Raw genomic sequence first — 16,707 nt, forward strand, 5'->3', positions numbered from 1 at the left:
TACTGCTCTGGTAAAAACCTAGAACAGCTTCTGACTACAGTTGAAAAGGAATTAAATATTCTGAAATATTGGTTTGACATTAATAAGTTATCTTTGAATTTAAATAAAACAAAGTTTATCATTTTTGGCACCAGAAAAATAAAAACTCAGGTTAAAATCAGGGTCAATTGCATTGAAATAGAAAGAGTGAATGAAAACAAATTTCTTGGTGTGATAATTGATGATAAACTTTGTTGGAAGCCACATATAAATAATGTGAAAACCAAAATGTCAAAAACCATTGCTATACTTTATAAAACAAAGGATGTTCTCAACAAGAAATCACTATACACGTTATATTGTTCTCTGTTACTTCCATATATGACCTATTGTGTGGAGATATGGGGTAGCACATATAAAACCAACACTCATCCTATTTTTAAGTTACAAAAAAGAGCTATAAGAATTATAAATCGATCACACTTTCTTGAATCAACTAATGCATTGTTTCTCAAGTCAAATACCCTTAAATTTTATGATTTAGTTGAATTTAAAATGGCACAGATAATGTACAAAGCACACAATAATTTACTTTGCCGTAGTACTCAAAGGCTGTTTGAAACCAGAGAGAGTCGGTATGATTTGAGGGGAACAGGTTTCTTCAAAAAAACTAAGACAAGAACGAATATTAAGCAGAGGTGTGTTTCTGTTAGAGGTGTTAACTTGTGGAATAGCTGTGATGATGAATTAAAAATGTGTAGTTCACTTTCCTCATTTAAAAACATGTATAAAACGAAAGCAATAAGAAAATATGTAAATCAGGTATGAAGAAGAGCAATAACAAAATATTGAAATTTTTGGTTGTGTCTGTATTATTGTTATGGAATCTTATTGGTTTATTTATTTTGTAACATGTTTTGAGAATTTATCCTTTTTCTCTCTCTCTCTTTTTTTCCTTTTCTTCAGAAGACTTATGGTGTAACTCAGACCATGTAGTTAAAGAGTCGCCTTGCCAAAGGTGTTTTTGTAAAAACGGTAGGCAAAATAAGCATGAGCTTCAGCCTACACCTTTTCGATTAGCTTTATGATGCTTGTTGAAATCTACTATGTATTTGTTGTGGGTGGATTTTAAATGCTAATAGGAAAAAAAAAAAAAAATATTTGTAAATTGTTCATCAAGCCAAGGAAAGTGATTTTAAAATCTGTGACATTGTTCCAGTGTAACGTCTATGGGCCGAGCGGGAACTAACGGGCAGGGCCAGTGGGAGAAACACTGCTGCGCATATTCAGTGGGCCGCACACCCTGAAGTAAATCTGGAAGCTCGAAACATTTTTGGCTCATGCGCCAGGCGAGCAATTCTTATGTGATTGAAAAGGCACCTTCATTTAGTCTGATATGAAGTTTTTATAATACATCCATGTGGTCAACACTCCAGAGAATGGTCTCTGGCCACATTAGCTCCCAGAAATTAATTTCTTCAGACACATGACACATGTATTGTCCTTTTGTTCTTATCACTCAGAAGATGTATGTCTCACCAACAGTGTTGAAATTCAAAAACACCTGGGCCACAGCAATGCACATAAAACATATCTGGTGTAAGCATGATGTTTATGGCAAAGTACATGTGAACAAAGATTTTTAGATTTTTTGATTTTTTTTTTAAATTCAGCCTTTATTTACACTGCTGAACAAGAAAGAAATATAGAAAGACAGAATATCACCTCACTTCTCTGAAGAGGTTGTTTGGTCAGATGAACATTTCTCATCAAGTAAAGTTCATGCCATTAAGATTAAATAAATTCCATAAACTAATGTTTTCCTTTATCTCTTATTTTCTTAAAATATACAGGACATCCCTGGGGTTGGGGCTCGCTGGCGAGCGCCTGGTGGCCGGGTCTTTGCCCATGGGACAGCCCGAAGGAGCAACGTGGGCCCGCCTTCCTATAGGCCCACCACCCGCAGGAAGGATCAGAAGGGGCCGGTGCTATGTGATATGGGTGGCAGTCGTGGGCAGGGGCCCCGACGACCCAAACCCTGGACAACGACTCTGGCTATGGGGACATGGAATGTCACCTCACTGTGGGGGAAAGAGCCTGAGCTAGTGCGGGAGGTTGAGCGGTACCGGCTAGAGATAGTCGGGCTCACCTCCACGCACAGTCTGGGCTCTGGAACCCAACTCCTTGAGAGAGGCCGGACTCTCTTCTACTCTGGAGTTGCCCACGGTGAGAGGCAGCGAGCTGGTGTGGGCTTGCTTATAGCCCCCCAGCTCAGCCGCCATGTGTTGGAGTTCTCCCCGCTGAGCGAGAGGGTCGCTTCCCTGCACCTTCGGGTCAGGGATAGGTCTCTCGCTGTTGTTTCGGCCTATGGGCCGAACAGCAGTGCAGAATACCTGGCCTTCTTGGAGTCCCTGGGAGGGGTACTGGAAAGTGCTCCAACCGGGGACTCCATTGTTCTGCTGGGGGACTTCAATGCTCACGTGGGTAGCGACAGTGATACCTGGAGGGGTGTGATTGGGAGGAACGGCCTCCCCGATCTGAACCAGAGTGGTGTTCTGTTATTGGATTTCTGTGCTAGTCACAGTTTGTCCATAACGAACACCATGTTCAAGCATAAGGGTGTCCATCAGTGCACGTGGCACCAGGACACCCTAGGCCGGAGGTCAGCCTAACCTTCGGCAGTATGTCTTGGACACTCGGGTAAAGAGAGGGGCTGAGCTGTCAACTGGTCACCACCTGGTGGTGAGTTGGATTTGCTGGCAGGGGAGGAAGCAGGACAGACTTGGCAGACCCAAACATACCGTGAGGGTCTGTTGGGAACGTCTGGCGGAACCCGCTGTCAGGGAGGTTTTCAACTCCCGCCTCTGGGAGATCTTCAACCAGATTCCGAGGGAGGTTGGAGACATTGAGTCCGAATGGACCATGTTCTCCACTTCCATTGTTGATGCAGCCGTCCATAGCTGTGGCCGTAAAGTCGGCGGTGCCTGTCGTGGCGGCAACCCCCGAACCCGGTGGTGGACACCGGAAGTAAGGGATGCCGTCAAGCTGAAGAAGGAGTCCTATCGGGCCTGGCTGGCTCATAGGACTCCTGAGGCAGCTGATGGGTACCGGCAGGCCAAGCGAGCGGCAGCTTGGGTGGTTGTACAAGCAAAAACTCTGGGAGGAGTTCGGGGAGGCCATGGAGGAGGACTACCGGTCGGCCTCGAGGAAATTCTGGCAAACCATTCGGCGCCTCAGGAAGGGGAAGCAGCTTTCTGTCAACACTGTTTACAGTGGAGATGGGGAGCTGTTGACCTCGACTGGGGATATTGTCGGGCGGTGGAAGGAATACTTCGAGAATCTCCTCGATCTCACTGTCATGTCTTCCGTAGAGGAAGCAGAGACTGGGGACTTGGAGGTTGATTCATCCATCACCGGGGCTGAAGTCACTGAGGTAGTTTGCAAGCTCCTCAGTGGCAAAGCACCGGGGGTAGATAAGATCCGCCCTGAGCACCTCAAGTCTCTGGATGTTGTAGGTTTGTCTTGGTTGACACGCCTCTGCAACGTCGCGTGGCAGATGGGGACAGTGCCTCTGGACTGGCAGACTGGGGTGGTGGTCCCTCTTTTTAAAAAGGGGGACAGGAGGGTGTGTTCCAACTATCGGGGGATCACACTCCTCAGCCTCCCTAGGAAAGTCTATTCCAGGGTACTGGAGAGGAGAATCCGGCCGATAGTCGAACCTCAGATTCAGGAGGAACAATGCGGTTTTCATCCTGGCCGTGGAACACTGGACCAGCTCTATACCCTCCACAGGGTGCTTGAGGGTTCATGGGAGTTTGCCCAAAAAGTCCACATGTGTTTTGTGGACTTGGAGAAGGCATTCGACCGTGTCCCTCGCATCATTCTGTGGGAGGTGCTCCGGGAGTATGGGGTTGGAGGCCCTCTATTGAGGACTGTATAGTCCCTGTACAACCGGAGCAGGAGCTTGGTCTGCATTGCCGGCAGTAAATCGGACCTGTTCCTGTTCCTTTGTTCCTTTGTGACCGGTTGTGTTCATCATTTTTATGGACAGAATTTCTAAGCGCAGCCAGGGGCTGCAGGGGGTTCGGTTCAGGAGCCGCCAGATTTCGTCTCTGCTTTTTGCAGATGATGTTGTCTTGTTGGCTTCCTCAAGCCAGGACCTTCAGCATGCACTGGGGCGGTTCGCAGCTGAGTGTGAAGCAGCTGGGATGAGAGTCAGCACCTCCAAGTCCGAGGCCATGGTTCTCGACCAGAAAAAGGTGGCTTGCTCCCTTCAGGTTGGGGGAGAGTTCCTGCCTCAAGTGGAGGAGTTTAAGTATCTTGGGATCCTGTTCACAAGTGAGGGAAGGATGGAGCATGACATTGACAGGCGGATCGGTGCAGCGGTTGCAGTAATGCAATCGCTGTACGGGTCTGTCGTGTTGAAGAAGGAGCTGAGCTGAAAGGCGAAGCTCTCGATTTACCGGTCAATCTACGTTCCTACCCTCACCTATGGTCATGAACTTTGGGTCATGACTGAAAGAACGAGGTCCCGGATACAAGCGGCTGAAATGAGTTTCCTCCGCAGGGTGGCGGGGCACTCCCTTAGAGATAGGGTGAGGAGCTCTGTCACCCGGGAGGAGCTCAGAGTAGAGTCGCTGCTCCTCCACATCGAGAGGAGTCAGCTGAGGTGGCTCGGGCATCTTTATCGGATGCCCCCTGGACGCCTCCCTGGGGAGGTGTTCCAGGCATGTCCCACCGGGAGGAGACCCCGGGGAAGACCCAGGACACGCTGGGGTGACTATGTCACTCGGCTGGCCTGGGAACGCCTCGGGATTCCCCCGGAAGAGCTGGGGGAAGTGTCTGGGGAGAGGGAAGTCTGGGCGTCCCTGCTCAGACTGCTCCCCCCGCGATCCAGCCCCGGATAAGTGGGAGAAAATGGATGGTGGATACAGGACATCGAAGCAGATGACATCCAGAGAGACCTGCAGAAGACTCTCATGGCATATATGGCATCAACAAGGACAGCGGAGAAACTGGAGAGTATGATGACATTGGCATCTTTGTTGAAGGAGTCATCATTCTGGACAACATTGGCTCTGCACCCCGAGCTTGTGCGCTGATGCAAGGAGTCATCTATGCACTGAACTTGGCTTTCCCTAAGGAGCTGAGATATTACTATGAATTCCTTCAGAAAGTGCTCATGCAAATGGATGGTGAAAGGCTTTCTGCCAAAGTCTGTGGACAAAAGAACAACATCTGTGTTTTGTAGGACATAAGGATCTCTTCAGCCGCACTTGTGAACACCGTGAAGGTGCATTGTTGTTTCTTGTTATGAGGGGCAGGGGTAATGCAGAGCATTTAAGGTGATGTGAAATGTAGATCCAGAAGATTTTGCAATTTCTGGAACAACGCAGGGCAGCGCAGGGCAGAATAATTAACGTGGTGAGGATCGAACCTGTGATTTGTTTTGTTTTGTTTTTGGTTCTAGAATTGCTTCTTTGACCACAAGGCCAGCCTGCCACCAAAACCCAAAAAGTTTAAATGCCATACTTGTACTCCATGTTTTGTAATGTGTAACATAGCAAAATAAAGTTGTTGTTCAAATATATTTTGTTTAGTTTATATGTCTCTACTAATAATTTAATAGTTTAGATTAATCTTAATTTTAGTATGCAGGAATTAAATAATTTAATTGATCACAATGTACAATAACCAAGTTGAGCTAGTATTACAAATACAATTAATTTAAAATTACTGAAAAATATTGAGTATGGTCAATTTAAAAAAATATAAATTAGGATTTAGATTTTTTAATGTATTTTCAAATGAATTAAATCATCTAAATCTAGATATATTTTCAAATTGTATATACTAAATTTTTTTTAATGTATTTTCAAATGAATTAAGTATATACAACTTCAAAAAATATATCTGGATTTAGATAAATTTGTTGCTTGCAACCACTTTCAATAATAAAATTAAATAAATTCAACAAAACATTTGTCAAAACACAGGTGAAGTGCATAACATTGATTATCTCTTCATCATGGCACCTGTCAGTGGGTGGGATATATATTAGACATTTTGTCTTCAAAGTTGATGTGTTAGAAGCAGGAAAATGGGCAAGCATAAGGATTTGAGTGAATTTGACAAGGGCCAAATTGTGATGGCTAGATGAGTGGGTCTGATGGAAAGGAGTCAGAATACATTGTGCATCGCATTTTGTTTCGTATGGGGCTGCATAGCCGCAGACCAGTCAAGGTACCCATGCTGACCCTTCTACTGCCTAAAACGCGAACAATGGGCATGTGAGCATCAGAACTGGATCAGAACAATGGAAGAAGGTGGCCTGGTCTGATGAATCACGTATTCTTATACATCACGTGGATGGCCAGGTGCGTGTGCATCACTTACCTGGGGGAACACATGGCACCAGGATGCACTGTGGGAAGAAGGCAAACCAGCTGAGGCAGTGTGATGCTTTGGGCAATGTTCTGCTGGAAAACCTTTGGTCCTGCCATCCATGTGGATGTTACTTTGACACGCACCACCTACCTAAGCATTGTTGCAGACCATGTACACCCTTTCTTGGACATGGTATTCCCTGATGGCTGTGGCCTTTTTCGGCAGGACAATGCGCCGTGCCACACAGCAAAAAATACTGTTAGAAAACACTCTTAAGATCAGATATTGATTGCTAATCTGGAAAAGGTTCCACAGTCTAGTACATCTGGGAATAACGTATGTATTGGATGATTTTATCATGGCAACCCATCCAAAATTTGTTGAGACATATTCAAAACCATACTGAACATCATAGTGGTACCAGAGTGAAAGTAATTAGCCAAGTGTGTAATAGACCCGCCAGTCCACAGTGTCAGTGTCATGTTATGTCGAGCCAAGGCATGACTAGAATATATAGAATGGAATTTATGGAAGTGATGATACGTGTGTGTGTGTGTGTGTGTGTGTGTGTGTGTATACACAGTATATATCAGTCTTTGTCCTTATGATTTTCATACCATGTTTGTTTCTCTCTGCAGGTCTTGGTGATGGATGGGGTCAGTCAACAAGGTTTAGTCCTCTGGACAGCATGGCTAAAGAACTGGGTTCACACCTTTTACAAGTACGTACAGGAAACAGCAAACAATGTTCTAGCACTGTTTACTCTTCCATACTCTAGTAGTGCTGCTGTTTATGGGTGGGCAATGCTATACTCTATAGAGTGGGGGTCAGGAAACAGTAGCAAATAGCCTGCGCACTAAATCTGACCTTTCACCAAATATTTAAACTTGCAATTAAATTTGAAATTTTCCTTTTAGATTACATCAATATGTTTGGGCTAACATGTTCTATTTACAACTGAATAGTGGAAATAATCAGTGTGTGAGCTATGTCATGGCTTTCTGGGGAGCTCTTTTTTCTTTCGGGAGGATATTACGCCACCACGCGTTGATGGTGATTGCAAGAATAGCATGCACATCGGTATTTTTATTGGAGCGAATCAACCTCATCATGCATAAGGTTGATTGACTCTAACCATACATCAATAATAGCCTAATTTAACATAGGATCAATGATAGTGATGATATAGAAAGATAGAAATGCATGGCAAAAATAGTGTAAGAAGAGATTTATTTTTGTAAACAATTAACTGGAGGATATTTTTATGTTGATTAACTTTAATTAATTTAAATATTATTTGTTTGCTCTTCTAAATTTTATATTGACCTATATTCTTTTCATCCTGTGTTTTAGATTGTTAAAAGTCAGAGGAGTGATACATCGCACCTGTATCTTCCTTTCAAAGGGAAGTTCTGTCTGATTGTGGCCTATAAATCACAGGAAGACTCACAAACCAATCATACAGTCTGTAGCTCTCTCCACAACAACACAGACACAGGTCGGTTCTTTGAAACGGGCGTTTATTGCTTGGGCACATCTCTGCTGCATCCTCTCCTTGTTGCCATCACACTTACGCCACTTACGCCGTGAGAACTATATTCGTGAATAAACAGTGCAAAATATCTCAATTAGTTACAAGGCACCATGACATGAAAAAAAAAGTAAACATAAAATGATGCTCAGCGCCGAGATTAAAAAAAGAACATTTACAAATCAAACAAATACCTCGTTGGCCACTTGTTGTAAAGAGAGGTTTGAAGTCCATGAAATCCTTTGCAGTCTTGTAAGTAACTTAACGTCCTTTTAATGTCTGCTTAGGCTTCAGACATCAACTTAACTTGAACGAAAAACAGGCAAGGCGTCATGAGACGTTTGCCATGCATTGTATACAGTCCCACAATGAACTTGACCGTAGGTGCGCCACAAATTTTACCTCTGACACCTCTAAACAGATTTTAACACCTCAATTTTAACCTTACATCAAATTATTTATTTATTTATTAACGTATTTATTGCAAGAAAATTCCTCACTCTTATGAATTATTTATCAGTATATCATGAACATACATTTTATGTAACAGCACTTACTCTCCCACCAAAATCGCTCATTAACGTGAATGTGAGATTTTCTTATATTAAGCAAACATCATAAAAAGGGATCAACTAAATGTTTGAAGTCTGAAAAATGTTACTTTGTGACTTAGCTGGCCTCAAGTAAAGTGACTTCTTTGTAAATGGAACTTTCAAGCTGAACCGTTCTGGTGAGTAGCTTTCCCTTATCAAGTGTAGTGTCACTGACTTGAAGCTTCAGCTTTCGTACCATGCCATCTGCACTGGAATTGGCTTCCACAACCCTGGCAAGCTTCCACTCGTTTCTTGGTGAGCCATCATCTTGAAGTATGACGATGTCATTTACTTGTGGGTTTCGTGTCGTTCTTTGCCATTTCTGTCTTTGTTGGAGATTTAGCAGGTATTCTCGCTTCCATCTTTGCCAAAACTCATTGGCTAAGAACTGCACTCTTTTCCACCTTTTGCTTAGATAAAGATCTTCTTTACAGAACTGTCCAGGAGGTGGCAGAACAATTGATGAATTCATGGTCAGTATGTGGTTTGGAGTGAGGGGTTCTGGACCAGTGGGATCATGCAGATGTTCAACACTTAATGGCCTGTTGTTGATTATAGCCATTGTTTCATAAAGAAATGTTCTCAGAGTTGTGGTGTTGAGTCTGCTTGCGGACTTGTCTAGCATGACCGTCAAAAAGCTTCGAAATGTTCGAATCTGGTGTTCCCAAACTCTGCCCATATGGCTAGCTGCTGGGATGTTCGATACAAATTCATGGCCGATTGCTCGTTGACACTTTTGATCCATTCCCTTGAGCAGCTCAGAAAACTCTCTCCTGGCTCCCATGAAATTTGTTCCTTGATCACACCTTAACTAGCAGACAGGGCCTCTGATAGCCTCAAATGTTTGAAGTGCATTCATGAATGTATCTGTTGTCAAGTCATATAGTGTTTCTATATGTACTGCCCTGGAGCATAAGCAGGTAAACAGCAGTCCATATCATTTCAATTCCTTTCTTCCTTCCTTTACAATGAAGGGGCCAAAACAGTCAATGCCACAGTATGTAAAGGAAGGGGATGTCTCAGTCCTCTCTTCCGGCAGATCTGCCATTTGCTGAACTTCCATAGTTCTTCTGTATCTCCTGCACTTTACACATTTGTAAATGTGAGAGGAAACAGCACTTCCACATCCTAAGATCCATATTCCATTTGCGCACAACTCGTTCATGGTCATGCCTCTTCCTTGGTGGTGTACATGCTCATGATGATATTTAACAAGCAGGGTTGACACATAAGTTTTCTTCAGATGTATCACAGGATGCTTTACATGACGGTGCAGAGCTGACTGGGACAGCCGTCCTCCCACCCTGAGGACATTGTTCTTGTCTAAGAAGGCATTCAGCTGGTGTAACTTGTTGCGCTTGCTCAGGGTGTCTCCTTTCTGGAGCTTAATTTTCTGGATGTCTTCAGCAAAGGATTCTCTTTGCACCAGCCAAAGTAAATCGGGTCCTTTCAGCCAGTTAGACTCCTTCAGTTGGCCCCCTTTAGGCTTTGGTTGGCTATTTTCAGACCTAATATGTCGCCATTGTTCAGGGTTTGTGCTAGATCTTCTGCGTTGGATTCGGTTGGCTACAAAGGTATGGAACCTCTTAGCATCATTATTCACATAGCCCAGAACCACCTTCGAGTCAGTCCAGTAATACACTTGCAGGTTTTCGATCTCAAGCTCCCTTTTGATGACATTAGCATTGTGAACTGAAGTTACTGCTGACGACAACTCAAGTCTTGGGATGGTAGTCAGTTTTGTAGGGGCTACTCTTGCCTTCCCATCGACCAAAGAGCAGCTAATTTGTCTTGCCTCGCTTATTGCTCAAAGATACGAGCATGCACCATACCCATCAGAGCTTGTGTCTGAAAAGCTGTGAAGCTCATGCCTCATGACTTTGCCAAAGTTTGATAGGAAGTAGCTCCTTGGGATCTTCAGGGCTGCCAGTTGAAGCAAGTCTCCAAGCCATGACTTCCACTGTGGCAGAATGAGCTCTGGAAGATCTTCATCCCAGCTTACCTTGTCTCTACACAGTGTCTGGAGGATCTGCTTGCCTACTAAAGGGGCCAAAAACCCTAACAGATCATAGACAGAGGCAACAGTCGAGAGAACCCCTCTCCTTGTCAGTGGGTTTTCCTTAACTATAATCCTGAATTGGAATTCATCTGCTTCGATACACCACTGAACTCCATGTGCCGCTCGATGTGAAGCTCTCCTAGAGCCATGTTCAGATCCTTTGTTTGGGCACATTTCTGTGGTGGTATGGCAGCCACTACTTCCTTGTTGTTGGACACAAACTTATGCAGCCGAAGGTTTCCCGTTCTGCACAAGGCTCTTGACTCTTCCACTACATGTATGGCCTCTGCGGCTGACCCTTCACTCGTTAATCCATCGTCGACATAAAAGCTTCTCTGGATGAACTTGATTGACTCTTCGCTGAGCCTTCCATGGCCCTGTGACGCCAGATGTTTGAGTCTGAAGTTGGAGCAGCATGGTGATGAAGTGGCCCCAAACAGGTGCACCTTCATCCTGTACACCACGGGTTTGGAGTCCAGGTTGCCAGTGTCCCCCAGAGGAACCTTAGGTAGTCTTGGTGTTCTCTTGCGACATAAAACTGGTGAAACATTCTCTTGACATCACACATGATGGCTATTGGACCCTTTCTTAATCAACATAGTACTCCACTTAAGGTGTTAGTCAGGTCTGGTCCTGTCAAGAGATGGTCATTTAGAGAAGTTTCTTGGAAACGTGTTGAACAGTCGAAAAACCACATGGATCTTCCCGGGCTTGTGCAGGTGGTAGACTCCGTGGTGCAGACTATACCATGCTGGTTGGTTATCGAGTTCAGGCTGTGGAACTTTCTCAGCGTCCCCTCGGCTTATTATGTCATTCATAAAGTGGACATAGTCCTTGTAGTATTGCTCAATTCTCCTTAAGTGTCGGCTTGTTGACAATTATAGCCTATCAAGAGGCCCACTTCACAGTCCAGTGGCGGTGGAATCTTCTCTGCCAATTGTTCCAGATGAGGCCATTTTTGAGCAGTTTCAGAAGTTGGAATGTGTGACCTGTCTGCTGGAATGAACTCTCATGTGAAAAGTGGTGGCAACGGAATCCTTTTCTTCAAGTTGGATGTTTGTGTGCCTAAGCCTTCTTGTATGACTCTGTTAGTAGTTGCCATTGCAGCTATTTCTTTGATGTCCACTTTGTTTCTTGAATTGTCATCTCCCTTTGGAGGTGCTGATCTTTGATGTTCTTTGAACTTATCATCATGCAGACATGCTGAGTGTTGCTTCTGACACCTTTCACACGTGCCTCTATTATCACACTTCCTTGAGTCGTGACTGGTCTTTAAACATCCAAAGCAAAGCTTCTCTTATTGCACAAACTTGACATGATCTTGAACTGTTTTTTCAAAAAACTTCTTGCACTTGGCTAGCACATGTCCTGTTCTTTTGCAGAAGACACATGATGGGATGCTGCTTTGTGCTGTATTTGTGGACAGTGTCTTTGCTTGAATAATTTGGTTTCGTGGATGCTTTGGCTTCTCATTTTCCACACTCTTGAGTGCTTGTATCGAGGACATGGGATCACAAGCAAGATCAGCTTCCCTCGACAGGAAGTTTACAAACTCTTTGAATGGTGTGTGCTCAGTGTTTACTTGTCTGGTTTCCATCACCTTGCGATTCCATCTGGACACTAGCCAATCGGGCAATTTCAGCAGAATTTTTTGACTCTCGTTGCAGTCGTTGAGAATTTCCAATGTTTTAATGTGGGGCATTGCTGCCTCACAGCTCTTGAGAAAGTCTGCAAATTCTCTTAGGTCACATCCATCTTTGGAGCTTATTTTTGGCCATGCATTCAGCTTGTCTCTGAAGGACTTTCCAATTATGAATGGGTCACTGAAGCGTTTTTCCAGCAGTTGCCAAACCGAGTCATATGCTGCTTCACTGCCTAGTAGGAAGAATCCTTCAACGGCCTTCCTTGCAGAACCACCTGAGTACTTTCGAAGGTAGTACAGTTTTTCATTCTTTGGAATGTTTTTCCTATCTATTAATGTTTCGAAAGACAATCGCCAGTCCTTGAACTCCAAAGGATCTCCAGTGAATAACACAGGCTCTGGTGTTGGGAGACGGTTGGCACTTACAGCTTCAACGAGCACATTGACCAAATCAGAACTGTTCTGCACTTGAGGTATGGATATTGAAATTGGTGGGGCTTGAGATACCTGTTGCAGACCTTGGGGGCTGGGACCTTAACTTGAAACTGGTAAAGGCTGGAAAATGAATGGGTGACTTGAAGCATGGGAGGCTTGGTCTGTGACTGGGGATGCTTCTGGAATGAATGGGGGGCTTGAGACTTGGAGGACTTGAGTTGTGGCTGTGAGAGATTGGGGAGTGAATGGGGGACTTGAGGCTTGGAGAACTTAGGTTTGAGCTTGTCCTGCTGGTTCATTGTCATCCAGCAAGTCATTCGCTTCAAAATTTTCTTCAACTTAATCATACACCTTTACTCGAGCTCTTGCAGCATTCAACTTCTTCACTTCTTCCAGACGTTCAAGCTTTCTATGTTTCTCTTGCATTGCTTGTTGTGTGGCTAGGTTCTCAAATTCTAGCCTTTGAAGCTCTGTTGCCTGTCTTTCTTGTTCATCTAACACTGCCAAAACTTCCTGAGATGCAGCGGCTTCAGCTGCAGCCTCATTTCTTTTGACTGAGTAGATGCTGGAGCAGGTCGAACGACGCTTTGATCGATGGGTCAGTGGTCTTCACAATGCCTTTCTGCCTTTTGAATGCTAAATCCTGAAAGTGATATGCATGAGTCGACTCTTTGCTGCAGGTCTGGTTCAGGAGTTTGTATTTGATGCAACTCTTCATAAATTACCTTTACATCAGAGCAGGTGCTGTCTATGTTCCGAAACAGCTCCTTTAGTTCATCTTGGGAGGTATCATCAGTCAATATTTCCTTGCCTATTCTTGCATGATATCTCCACTTCTCATAGATGATTCTGTACCAACGGTGTACACTCTTTAGCCTCTCACCTTGAAGTTCTTTCCCTTTCTCTGTTAAGGTCCATGTTCTTTCGCTTCTTCGTAGCCCTTTCACCTCTTCTGAAGATGCAGTGTCTGTAGCCTCAGGTTGGGCAGGTGATTTGGCATTTTTCGGCAGGTCTCAGTGCTTATGTGGGACATTTTAAGATAACTTGAATGGCTTCGGGACTGTACAACCACAGAGCTTGAATTTGACTTCAATTTCAAAGCAGAAATAATGAGATTACATTTACCTTCACATAAATGCAACTATAAACGTCAGTTATATACTTTCTTCACTTATCCTTCACATAAGAAAAGGTTGTTGCATCAATGGAGTAACCCATTAAATTTCACTTAATGGTCCATTAAACTCTTATTTTCATAAACACAACCCTTGCAAAACTTAATTTCGGCCTTTAAGGATGTCTTTGCTTTAACCTTTACTGAAAAATCGTTCACTTGCTTATGGGGTTAAATTTAGGTCGGTGCAATGCTCCTTAACCTCACAGCATGTAACAACCATGAATACTGGCACATTAGATTTATCCCCAAAAACAATATCAAGGCGAATAGAGCTGACTCCTCTCGTTGCAGTTTCCCAGTTGAACCACTTCTCATACCGCTTGAAGGATATGGTAGAGCACTTCTTGGCTTCAGCTTGAAACTTGTGCTTTAACACAGTCTTATCACCGTGGCTTGCAGTCCCTATGGCAACACAGTGGATCTTCGTCACGTTGTCACATCGCTGCGGTTTCGTCATCTCTCCTGCAACACAGACACAGGTCGGTTCTTTGAAACGGGCGTTTATTGCTTGGGCACATCTCTGTTGCATCCTCTCCTCAGTCATTTTACACCGCAAGAATCTACCAACCTGCAAAATGAAAATTTCTACAAACTAAAACTTGTAAGAACCTTGTGAGGCAGAATGGAACAAACCATGATAAAAGTACAGTTGATAATATTACCTCTTATTGTATTTAGTGTATTTTAGCATAGAGCTAGTTCACCCTGTAGTGTGATATTAAAAATAAAATAAAATGTAACAACAATACAATGTAGGCTAATTGAAATGATATTTGTTCTAATAGCCTTCGAATTGTTCGGATGCTTACTATAGGAGAAAAAACGTACCTGGGCAAGCAATAGATTTAGGCTATGATTTATTGCTTGTATTTTCAAACAATGCGCTCTTCTTTACTGTGACAGAAGGATTTGGGGATATGAGAAATTTCCCATAATTGTGACAAATGCAATGGTATCTAACACACATTTGGCTGGGCTTTCTGGTGTGTGAAGTGTGAACTCTAAAAACAAAGAGCAGGACTGAGCTGCTATCATTACTCTAAATTCTACATGCATCTTGGCTCACACACATATACACAAACAGTGGATCGATGGGTCTTGAACAGATATTTTTCTAATGAAACCTGTAACCCATCATGCCCATTCCCTTGGACATAATGCTTGATTACTACTGTAGGTAATAAGCTATTTAGGCAGACAGCTTAATGACAGCAGATAAGGACAAGTTTAATCCATCTGTCACACATTTACTCGTGTTTTAGGTTTTTAAAAGACTCCAAAAAAGATGTCACCTTCCAAACTCTTGAGACACAAAGTATCAGTCATCTTAGAGCTTCAGAGAGATGCCAAACTTGACAGGCCTGCCAATGCCAATGCTGCAGTTACTATTCTATGACTGGACAGTTGCTGTTTGGAGGAGGGGTTTAGTGAAGGGTCAGTTCCTTGTTTTAGCAGTAAAGTTACCCACTGAAGCAACATATCCTCGTTTGCAGAATTTAATTAGCTATATGAAGTCACAAGTCATCTGCACAATTGTCTGAATTTTCCTGATCTCTATTCAAAAGAGGGCCAGGAATTTTATTTCATCGCTGACTCTCATTGGCCATTGTAGACTGTGGACAAGACATGAAAGACTATATTGGGTCAAGTTCAGTGTCAATCAAAAGGTCAGTGTAGTGGCCATTTTGCTGCCAGTATATTGCCTATGGGTAAATGGTTATAATGGAGAATACATGGAAGATTAACACATCTGCTGACTAATTATAATTATAGGATTATTATGTTTTAGACTAAATATATTACTGGATTGCATCATCTGGACCTTTGTCATTGTAACAAGACTGCGTTTGTTGGAATGATATCAATCGATGGATTACCCTGAGACTTCATTGGTTAGTTGTCTCAATTTTGTAATCTTGGCTGTGTGTTGGTGGCATTGATTGTACCTGCTTTTCTGATTGTATCTTGAAATGCACAAAATTATCATACAAAATTCATTTTGCACTATTTGGTAATGATGGAAGTGGCTGTGGTTTATTACAACAAAACTAAATTTCACATTTAAAAAAAAAAAATCAAAAGAAATCACCCATACATTCCACAGAGATGGAATGCACATCCACTGAATTCTGACAAAAGTCTGCCTTATTGTAACAAGTGGTCAGTAGAAAAGTTGTCAATAGAGAAGTGTGTGTTTTTCCAAACAAGCAAAATCAGTAAACATCTATTGCACAACACGTCCTCACTCAAATGCTACTAAAATCTACTCTAAAAATTGCTATGGTAAAATGGCTCTATAGTGCCCCCTACAAGTTGCCCTCATGGTACCTTTCACCTAGATGTACAAAATTTGGCAATTATAACATCCCAAGATTTAAAAAAAAGTCTCTAGGGGCCATGACCTAAACCCAAGATATTCACTTTGATTTTATTTAGTATTTTTAGTGTATATTTTTGCCATTTACAGGGGTCATATTTTAATGAAATCCAAGCATGTACCTCACCTCCACCTCAATCTTGTTCATCTTACGAATGTGTAACAGGCTCGTGGAGGACCCAATTGCAGTGCCGGCAGATGGGAAATACGGCAAAATGTACAACTGGGGTAACAATGTGCCATGCTAAGCAGAGAGCCAACTCAGACAGAGTTACTGTTATGAGAGTGGATCGCACATGGACATCACTGACAGATTTCGACGTGGTCGAGGAGGAGCAAGCTCTTTCTTAAGACCAAAGTGGTAAGATCTGCCCACCCGCAGACACAGGGACTTGACAGGCAACCAAAGCCTCATACGGACCTCCTCACATATCCTATGAGCTCAGGGATGAGTGCAAGGATTCAAGGCTTGGCCCCACTTGAGTACCTCCAGCTGCAGTGCAGGGGGAATGAACAGTAGCCCCGAA

The 16,707-nt window shown here is 43.3% G+C and overlaps 1 protein-coding gene across 1 annotated transcript in view; it reads left to right on the forward strand.

The window, feature by feature from the left end:
• sim2 (SIM bHLH transcription factor 2) overlaps positions 1-16,707 on the forward strand; it is a 53,240-nt gene that overhangs the window by 16,283 nt on the left and 20,250 nt on the right. Inside the window, exon 2 of the mRNA XM_070983523.1 lies at positions 7,005-7,087. Coding sequence (XP_070839624.1) covers positions 7,005-7,087 — 83 coding nt within the window. The remainder of the gene's footprint in view (positions 1-7,004; positions 7,088-16,707) is intronic.

This window comes from Chaetodon trifascialis, chromosome 16 (genome assembly GCF_039877785.1).
Source record: "Chaetodon trifascialis isolate fChaTrf1 chromosome 16, fChaTrf1.hap1, whole genome shotgun sequence".
Taxonomy (NCBI): domain Eukaryota; kingdom Metazoa; phylum Chordata; class Actinopteri; order Chaetodontiformes; family Chaetodontidae; genus Chaetodon; species Chaetodon trifascialis.